Consider the following 10365-nt stretch of genomic DNA (forward strand, 5'->3'; position numbering starts at 1 on the left):
CAGTGATCCGTAAGTCAGACATAGTGTGGGGATGGAAGCTGCAGAAGGCATTTTCAACTCTGTCCTTATCTAACTTCACACCTGGAAGCATAAGCAGGGAAACACTGCTCCTCAGACATGGATTTGTTCTGACTGGGAACACCTGACTCACCAAAATCTGCGACATTGTGAGCAGAGCAAGTAAAGAGAAGCCAGACCAGGTTTATCCATAATTAATCATCGTCTGTGTTTTTCATTTTAATAAATATATAATTGACTCTATTTTGTATGTACTTGTCCATAATGTCACATCTTCTGTATGACTTGTTTAAGGCAAGCCTGTGTCACTTTTGCTGGACAGCAGCCACTAGTGACAATTGATCATAGTAGATGCTAAAATATAATGCAAGAAGGAAAAAACTCACTCACTAAACTCACCTGAATGTTATCTTTGTTTTGACTTGTGTATTTGAGTCGTCACCTTTACTGAGTCCAGGTAATTTAATAAATATAACTTACTTATATATCTTCATATATATTTGTATCATATATTTATATTTAATCAATAACATGACAACACAATCCATAGTGAAGAATACAATGTGATAAGATTAAAAGCTTCATAACTGTAACAAAATGGATCTTAAGATTATATTGTCATCAATTAATTATTTATTTATTTCATTGGTGATCCAGGTCTTTTTAATATATTTCAAGATTTCTATTGTTGACTTGATTTTGATATACATTCCTAATAATTATTTGTGTATGTTTATATAAATATTTTAGCAATTGTTTAAGGTAGTTTTGTTCTAGGTGTTTTTTATTCAACTCCACTGAAGATTTGTTTCCAAAAATGTTGTTTTTTACTGTCACTATGCCTTCATTCTTGTAGTACACACCTGTGCATGAGACGATATTCAATACATACAATACAATCAGCATAAGTTCATACAATTGTAATATAAAGAACTGAAACAACATTGGTGGTTTGGGATTTAAGAAATGACTTGTGCATAATTTTTACAACACAGTTTTAAGTCTGTATCAACTACATTGTGTCACAGAGAGTCTCTAAAACACTATTCTTCTAATCTTTGACGTCTTCACTTAGAAATAAAAAACCTAAACAAATGTATTGAATATGTTTTAAAACTAAAACAAATAGATAGACCACATACAGCAGCTCCTACGAGATTGAGGAACACTGACCTCGCCAATGTTGGTGTTGATGCTAACACATTTAAATTAATCTAACAGTGCGCGTCCAGCCGTGGCCGAAATGTCTCTCTCCCTGTCAGCCTCCAGAAAAAATAAAAATGGAGGTCAGAGCCAGATAGGATAGGGTCCTTTGCAGGAAATGTAAAGGCAGGTGCACTGAGCATATCTTAACTAAGCTCACCCTGCCTTGAGGCTTTTCATTTGAGTTGTATCTTATATGACAACACACAGTGCAGTTTGACAGGGATTTAAAAGAGGACTGAGTGAACAGATGCAATCTTAATGTCAAACTTTCTCAACAGCTAAGTTTTAGGGATAAGTTTGCTCAATCAAAATGCCTGCAGAAATCTGTTTGGATTGAAGTCTTTTCCTCTGTGCCAACAGATGCCCATTTGCTATGTTCACACTCACCAGAAAGGATCATCCACAAGGGGCGTATTTCATCACACTGTGTGTTGGTGTTGGCAGATGCACACTGTAGGATATCTTGAACTAATTATGTACCACAGTGAGATGTTATGCTGACAGTTTATAACACTGCACATTTAAAACAAGGCCAAAACTATTTGAATGGTTGCACCCATTTTGCAGATTAGTAGGGTAGAAACATCATTTGGGTTATGTGCTCAAATGTTCGTTTATTTTACCTATACTGTACATTGTAAGGGAAACTTCTTTAGCAATGGAGAGTCAGGACTCAGTGAGACACGAGGAGAGTTGGAGATTTGATGTCAAACACTGATGATGGTTTATTTGGAGTTTCGGCCGGAGAGTTGACAAGACAGGTGGTGTGTCACGAGTTGACACAGCGGTTGCCAAACAAATTCTGAAGAACTCCTTCTGTAGCTCAAGGTTTTAACTAGTTCGGAGTGTAATAATCAACATTCTTCATCAGTGAGACTAAACATTATGGACCCTGAATCTAACTAGAGCTCTCGTCCATAGAAAAGCCAGGGAACCTTCATCCCTGGACAGTACACTACCTCATGGACTGGCAACAACAATGCGCCCAAGCTGCTCCTCCTTAAGAGAGATAGCAGCAATACCCAAGGCCGTATACCTATGCCATGGGAAAGGAGACAGTGAGAAGAGAAAAATTATGAATTGTGTCAAAGGTTGAATACCTAAGCAAATTATTCCCTAACATACATTATTGTCTTACTTTTACACATGACTGACTTATTTGACTGTTCCTCTATATATAAATATATGGAATCATGAGAAATGACATGTCACGTTTATGGGACAGGTACAATTGTACAGTTGAGTTTCTTCAGATTTGTAATTATAACAATTGTACGCAACTTTGTCTTGGTGGCTTCTGCAGCTCAGTCTAAACAGCATGTTAGCTAGATATCCTTTGAATATTATTCGAAGCATTGAAAGTAGGGGTATCAAATTTTCACTGCACAATAATCATTGCCAGCAGAATTTAGATAAACTATTTTATTACATCCTTTTCCAGGAAACTTCCTAAGAAATTATTGATACATATCAGTTCCTTCATAAAAAGTTTTTCGGAAAGCACAGGCATGGTCAAATGAAATGTTACTTTTGTTTTGTGTTTGTTTTCTACGGGTTAGTTTAGAAGTACATGCTAAACTCAATCTGTTTTATCTATCGGTTGCTTTGCTGATGTGTTGGTTTTGTTTTGTGGTTTCAAATAAAAATATACAAAGAAGTTGCTAAGTGATGTAATGGCATGAAAAAGCCACTTAACTAAACCTCACCTAATGGACCACATCAGTTCATGGAGGACATTTATTAGCGGTGTCGTTAGATCATTTGCTGCAGTCTTGGCTAACTTCCTCTTTTGAAAATGTTCGAATGTTTGGCATCACAGCATAATTAACTGAACTTTTGTCTTTCTCTATCTCTCCTTACTGCCAGCTCTCTTCACTATTCAGCATCCTCCCTCGGTCTACTGCCTCAGCCAGTGTTTTTCTTGTCCTTGGTTCCACACATCCAGCTGTCTGCATCAGCCTTTTGGGAGAAACAAAGTGACTGTCTGGATACAAAAAGTTATTCGTTTTTTTAACGTTTCTGCAATTTCTGCCATTGTGAGAAGGGGCCTTTCATTGAATCCCTCAAATGCAATTGCAATGACAAACCTTAAAACCATGACTTATAGTCCATTATTGCTTTGTCCATATCAACAATATCACCTGGTAATGTACCCTTTCCCACTGTGATATAAGGGTCTAGTATTTCTTCATGATATTTTGAATTGAAACAGAAGTAGTAGTAATGCAATTAGGCTATCACCTTGTGGTAAAATCACAAGCCTAATATGTAAATGGTGTCATTGTTATTCTGGTGTGATGGCAAAGAAGAGCAAACAATAACTTTGTTGAGTACAAATCTAATTTATGTATGAAGGCTACTGCTCGTGCTGGCTGCTCAAATCTGATAAGGGTCCAATGAGAGGAGGGAGGAACTGAAAGAGCGCGCACGGGAGACGGGAAGCGGCACTGTGGTTTAGTGTGGTGCGCACCTCCCCTCTCCACAGCGCACAGAGCCTCTCGCTTTACGGAGCCTGCTTGCAATTCCTGATCTTCGTGCCAGAGCCTGCAGCTGTCTCTGTTCGCCCCGCTGCCGCTGCTGTGGGAAGTCGAGGCTCCGCAAACCATTTCCCCCTTGAGGTGTCAGTGCAAACCTGAAGGATATCGCAACTTTTAAACAATTTCCAACAGTTAGGAGACTGAACGATGACACCTGACAGCTCGTAACGTACCATCCGCGTGTTGACTGAAATATTTGCAACTGTTAAGGCTATAGGAATGTGGAAAACAAGTCTAACTCAGCGGTGAGTGTTGTAATAGGTTTATTATTACTCTCTCTTTTTTTTTTTCTCTCTCTGTGTGCGTGTGGTCGTGTGTGTGTGGTCGTGTGTGTGTATGTGTATGTGTGTGCGTGTGTGCGTGTGTGTGCGTGTGTGTGTGCGTGTGTGTGTGTGTGTGCTTACACTCCAGTGTTTGTTAGATTGAACATAGGCGTTCCACAAAATTAAGTTTGGAGCTTAAACGTGGAGTCTGAGCACGACCGGTTTTGAATGCAAACGCCTTTACATTAAAACATAATGACTACGGATATACCAACATATCACTGACATATTCAACCTATACTTTTGTGTTCAAAACTGCCCTTAAATACCTACTATTTCCTTTCTGTCCACCCCTCTCATGCAGTAAAAGGACCTTCCTCTGCCCCTGACACCATGACCACGGACCTGAACTTGACCTCCCTGATGAATGTATCAGATATCCACAATCACACAAGAGGATGTTCCCTCACCAAAACCGGTTTCCAGTTCTACTACCTGCCCACTGTTTACATCATGGTCTTCCTCACAGGGCTGGTGGGCAACAGCCTGGCCATTTGGATGTTTGTGTGCCACATGAGACCCTGGAGCAGCATCTCCGTCTACATGTTCAACCTGGCTCTGGCTGATTTCTGCTACGTCCTCTCTCTGCCCTTCCTCATCTTCTACTACTTCAACAAAACAGACTGGATATTCGGGGATATTCTGTGCCGACTGCAGCGTTTCATTTTCCACGTGAATCTCTATGGAAGTATTCTGTTTCTGACCTGCATCAGTGTTCACAGGTACACCGGGGTTGTGCACCCGCTTAAGTCTCTGGGCAGACTAAAAAAGAAAAATGCAGTTATTACCAGCGCGTTGGTGTGGGTGGTGGTTATTATAGCTATCTCCCCCATCTTATATTATTCTAGGACTGGCTTGAAGCGTAATGCCACCACTTGTTATGACACCACCACTGAAGATGAGTTACCCGGTTATTTTATCTACAGCATGACTTTGACTGTGTTCGGGTTCTGTATCCCCTTCCTTATCATATTGTGTTGCTACGGCATGATCGTCAACGCATTAATATACAATGATATGAACAACGCTCCCCTGCGGCAGAAATCTATCCACCTGGTTATCATCGTGCTTGCAGTCTTCGCCGTCTCATACTTGCCTTTCCATGTGATGAAGAACCTCAACATGAGGGCCAGGCTGTACTTCCAGAGCCCGGACATGTGTGATTTTAACAACCGTGTCTACGCCACATACCAGGTGACACGGGGGCTGGCCAGCCTCAATAGCTGTGTGGATCCTATTCTTTACTTCCTGGCTGGAGATAACTTCCGGAGAAAGCTGTCACGGGCCACTAAGAAGCCCTCAAGGAAGGGGGACAATGTCATCCAGTCCAAGAGCGAGGAGACGGCTCTCAACAGCCTGGCAGAGTATGTGGAGAATGGGGACCAGAGGCTGTGAAAACTCACCCCTGTGTACCCGGTTACGGATGTGGATCTCTATTAACTTTAGAAAACCATGATGGACTTTGTATTGAATACATGAATGCACTGTGTGGACTGAAGGCTGTTTAAAACTTAATGGCTGATGGTTTATAGAACTGTAGGATAAATACATTCATTTAACCCTGTGTTAACCAATTGCTCGCTTGCAGCCTGTCGATGATGATAAGCTATTGTACTGTATTGTCCCGTACACGTATTGTACTCTAAATGTCAGAGCCATCACTCTTTATTCTTATCAAATAGTCTATATTACCTATATGTCGGACAAAATGAACATTAGGATCAGACAAGCTGCGGGAACTAGGTTTCCCTACAAGCTTCACAGTCCTGTTCATCAATTTGTTCTGGAAAAATAGGACTGAACGGATGGCACCTCTTAGTCATCGGGCTGATACTTAATCAATAGCTATTAAGCAGGTGAGAATGTGGTTAAGGAAGCATACCTGCAATGGCTCTTAGAGAAAAATTAAATGCACTGAACCTAAGACTGCTGGATGTGCCGTGCAGACATTATAATGCACTATGACCGGGGACTCTCGGCTCAGAGAGCTACCCATCACTCCTCGTTTATTTCTCCATCTATTACTGACTCGGCGAGGAATGTGGTCGACTAGTTTTTCAATTTGACAGCACTGAGTTTAAGGTCTGCAACGGCTCTGTTACCACAATCTTTCTCTCCTTGTAAACCTGTTCCTTACAGAGAAAAAGAGAAGATAATACTTACAGTATTTTTTGTGTATATGATACTACACTGAATGTTCTTTGATGTGTGCTGTACAGGATGTTGTGACGTTTCAGGCTAGTATGTGTTGGTAACTCTTCAAGTTGGTACCACCAATCCATACCTTTAGTGCATGAGTCCAGTATCAAATACCATCAGTAAATAACCACAGTATCTAATGTAGTGTTTATTGCAGTCTAGGGAATAACAATGCATTTTAAATGAGCATAAACGATACACACACTCAATCATCTGCTTTGTGACTCCAACATATTGAAGACATGTTTGTATAAAATACCTCAAAGTAAATACTGCACTGTGTCCGTGTTTTGACAGATAATCATTTCTCTTTTACATCTGTTGTAATCACTTTGCAGAAATGATCGTGGAGCTCTCAGGGTGTGTTTTACCCTGGACTAGGTGTTTGATGTCTGTACTAATACTATTGTAAATCTGTAATGTGGTCACCTTTTGTCAAGAAAGGAAGTGAATCACCTGTACAGGATATCTGGGGCCACGTGTATCTTTGTCAATAAACTTTTTCTATAAACTGTGCCAGACAATTTTACGAGACTCACATATTTCTTTCAGGCTAGTGCCTCGTTTTAAGTCTAAAATGTAATGGATTAATGCCTCTTTGTTTGTGCCAGCTGCACGTGTTCTTAGTTAAGCCCGCTCACTGTTACGAGTGAACAAACACTGTTGGTTGTGTAGACATGCGTGCAGAGTCCCTCCATTCGCTGCTCCTCTAGTTTCTCCACAGTTCTGTTTACTTTGTTTTTCAACACAGCCGGGAGGAAGCGAAGGGACGAGGGAGGAATAAAGAGTGGCACCTTTTTCTCCTGGCTTATCCTAAGACAGCTTTTGTGTCTTTCACAATAGTGTGGGGTTATTGATGCAGACAAGTGTGCGAGGCTGTTGCCAGAACCCCGGAGCTGCGCCATGTTGTGGGCACAGGAAACCAACTAACCTTCGTTCTCTTAACAGGGTCCATGAAAACAAACGCCTTTTGATTTCCTGGCTTTGAGGTGCAAACTGCATGGCTGGACTTGGCGCACAAGTGTGTGTGTGTGTGTGTGTGTGTGTGTGTGTGTGTGTGTGTGTGTGTGTGTGTGTGTGTGTGTGTGTGTGTGTGTGTGTGTGTGTGTGTGTGTGTGTGAGAGAGAAAGTGTTTTTTCGCCCCTGTTATTGAGCCGAAAGGCAATGCAGCCCTTCTTCAATAGGTGACTGTTATAGCTGTCACTAGTTGTTGCCATGACATGGACATAGTTTACAGGAATATTAATATCTGTTTATTTGTATTATATGCTACATATTCTATTGCCCTGTACACTTGATTTGATTAAAGGAAGGTTATATTCAGACAAACTAAATCTCAAGCCAAAATCAGAGCTTTTGTTTTTGAGTGTCAAATCTTGACTTGCAGAAAGCTGGGATGTTTGCCAGTATCTCCTCCCTCCTTTCTCAGCCACCTTTCACCTCTTTTCTTTCACATCCTCCTCGCTTTATTCTGAATCTAGAATTGGAAAAAAGCCTTTTTCTTCCCTGCAATTTTCCACCTATTCTATTTGCATAAGTGTTGGGAAGACAAAGAAGGAAGAGTGAAGTGTGCAGAGTAATGGCATCTGTGGAGAACAAAGTTTGTGTTTGTTTTTCCCGAGGAAACGGTTGGTGGCAGGGGGGCCCACATTAGAGACAGCTAAACTAAAATACTGAGCTTTGTTCTTGGAGATATACCGTGGGAGCTAGCAGAACCACATCTATCACAGGGGCACCTGCTTTCGCCAAGAACTACCGCTAACCACACAAAACCCGAACATGATCAAAAAGCAGTTCGTATTTGGTGAGGAACTCATGATACAAACAATCATGGGACAGCATGATCGCAGTGATGTGGGAAAGCTGTAAAATTCAGTGGGTCCACAGACACCATGTGACAGAGCTGTAAAGACCACTGGAGCAGATATAAGAATATTAAGTTCCCACTATGGCCAGCATTATAGTGAATCATGCCCTAAAAACCCCAATAAAACCTAAAATTATAAGCATTTTTCAGATTTTACATCTTACTTTACACTGAATTTTGTTTGGCAATGCACAGCACTTGGAGATAAACAGTATGCTGTCGTGCCGAGGACATGGAGTCGGAGGCGGTCCAATGGAGATGTGAAAAGGGGACTTTAATAGAGAGCAGAGTAAGACATGTTGTCGGCTCGCAGCCCGGGTCGACAAGAGGAAGAGCCAAGAGGGCACACACTATAAGTCAACACATAAAATGTCCGTGCGGGAACAATAGCCGCAACTGTAGTTCCCAGTTTGAATTATGAACCAGTAGTTAAATACGTGGTCACCACACAAGCCACCCCCAGAATTCAAACAAGGCAAAAATAAATCCTCGTGCCCGTGGAGGAAGCACCACAGGGGCCGACGAGGGTGTGGTCGCAGGTGAGGACCGGGCCATGGAACGGGCCATGAAAGGGGGCCGCAGGAGCGGGTAGGGGCCCTAACAAGGGCGAGGGCACGCCCACCGGGGGCGGGCCGGAACGGGCCGTCGTAAGGGGGCCGCAATAGGCGTCGCGGAGAACCCAACAGGAAAAAAACGCAACCCGGCCGCAGGCAGACGTGCCGCGGCGGCGGGCATGAAGTCCTCAGCAGGCGCTGAGGTGTCCCGGGAAGCAGGAGAGCAAGCCGGCCGCAGGCAGACGTGCCGCGGCGGCGGGCATGAAGTCCTCAGCAGGCGCTGAGGCGTCCCCGGGAAGCAGGAGAGCAACCCGGCCACAGGCAGACGTGCCGCGGCGGCGGGCATGAAGTCCTCAGCAGGCGCTGAGGCGTCCCCGGCAAGCAGGAGAGGAACCCGGCGCAGGCAGACGTGCCGCGGCAGCGGGCATGAAGTCCTCAGCAGGCGCTGAGGCGTCCCCGGAAAACAGGAGAGCAACCGGCGCAGGCAGACGTACCGCCCGGCGCGGCATGAAAAGGTCTCCTCAAGCAGGGCGCTGGAGGCGTCCCGGCAAGCAGGAGAGGAACGCCGGCGCGCAGGCAGACGTGCCGCGGCGCGCCGGCGATGAAAATCCTCGGAAGCAGAGAGGCCAGACAGGGTCCCGGAGCGTGCCACCCACAGGGCCGATGGAGCATTAGGGCGACGTTCCGGAAGCTGTCCGAGGCCGAAACGGGGTCCAGGAGTGCAGACACCGCAGTCGCAATCGATGAAACGTGAGTGGAGTCTGGAACCGCCGTCGATGGTGCTAAAAAAGGTGAGTGTCCACATGAGAGTCAACCGGCTGGTTCGAACCTCCTCTCCGGCACCAGAAAACTTGAAGAAGCGGCCGATAGCATTAGCACGTAGCCGTTAAGCACTAAGCCGTTAGCATTGAAAAAAGGCCCCCCGTCATAAGCCACTATTCCATAGCGCTAGCTAGCAGCATGGGTAAGCTGCTAGCCGTCGTTTAGCCCCCACGTCGGTCAGGCCCGCTAGCTGGCAGCCATGGGGTGGACTGCTAGCTGCGTCGTCTAGCCGCACGTGGGTCAGAGCAGACCGGGATGTGCAGCCGCACGGCCCGAAGAAACAGACCCCACGAGGTAGCATGGGGCTTGCTGGTCGACCCAGCAGGTCGTGCATCGTCCCCCCGTTGTATAGAAAGCGATGCGGGAACGGCGAGCAACGTCCCCAGCCTTCTGCGAGCACGCACCGAGCCTCAGTGCGCGTGACGCGTGGGCAGCCACGACGTCTCTTAATCAAACCCCGGCATTTTCGAGAAGGAACTCGAGTTCCTTTTGCCGGTGTTCGGCTCCGTCAGGAACACCTTCCCAGACGTATCGGGGTCACCAGTGGTAAGTGCCGAGGACATGCGAGTCGCGGGGGGGGAGGCGTCGCAATGGAGATGTGAAAAGGGGACTTTAATAGAGAGCAGAGAAGACATGTTGTGGGGATCGCAGCCGGGTCGACATAGAGGGAGAGCCAAGAGGCACCACGACTATAGTATAAGTTCAACCATAAAATGTCCGTGCGGGAACAATAGCCGCAACTGTAGTTCCAGTTTGAAATATGAACCAGTAGTTAAATACGTGGTCACCACAATGCCACTATTTAGGCGGAAGGTCTTGTGTTTATATACCTTAACTCT

General features: G+C 44.7%; 1 protein-coding gene across 1 annotated transcript; it reads left to right on the forward strand.

Annotated features, from left to right (window-relative positions):
- The first annotated feature begins 3706 nt into the window (after positions 1 to 3706).
- p2ry1 (purinergic receptor P2Y1) lies at positions 3707 to 6804 on the forward strand. The gene is made up of 2 exons (XM_010796978.1): positions 3707 to 4006; positions 4389 to 6804. Exon 2 carries the CDS (start codon positions 4418 to 4420, stop codon positions 5477 to 5479), a length of 1062 nt encoding a protein of 353 aa, XP_010795280.1. The 5' UTR covers positions 3707 to 4006; positions 4389 to 4417; the 3' UTR covers positions 5480 to 6804.
- The last annotated feature ends 3561 nt before the right edge of the window (positions 6805 to 10365 follow it).

The sequence above is a fragment of the Notothenia coriiceps genome, unplaced genomic scaffold (genome assembly GCF_000735185.1).
Source record: "Notothenia coriiceps isolate Sejong01 unplaced genomic scaffold, NC01 NC01_scaffold00037430, whole genome shotgun sequence".
Taxonomy (NCBI): Eukaryota; Metazoa; Chordata; class Actinopteri; order Perciformes; family Nototheniidae; genus Notothenia; species Notothenia coriiceps.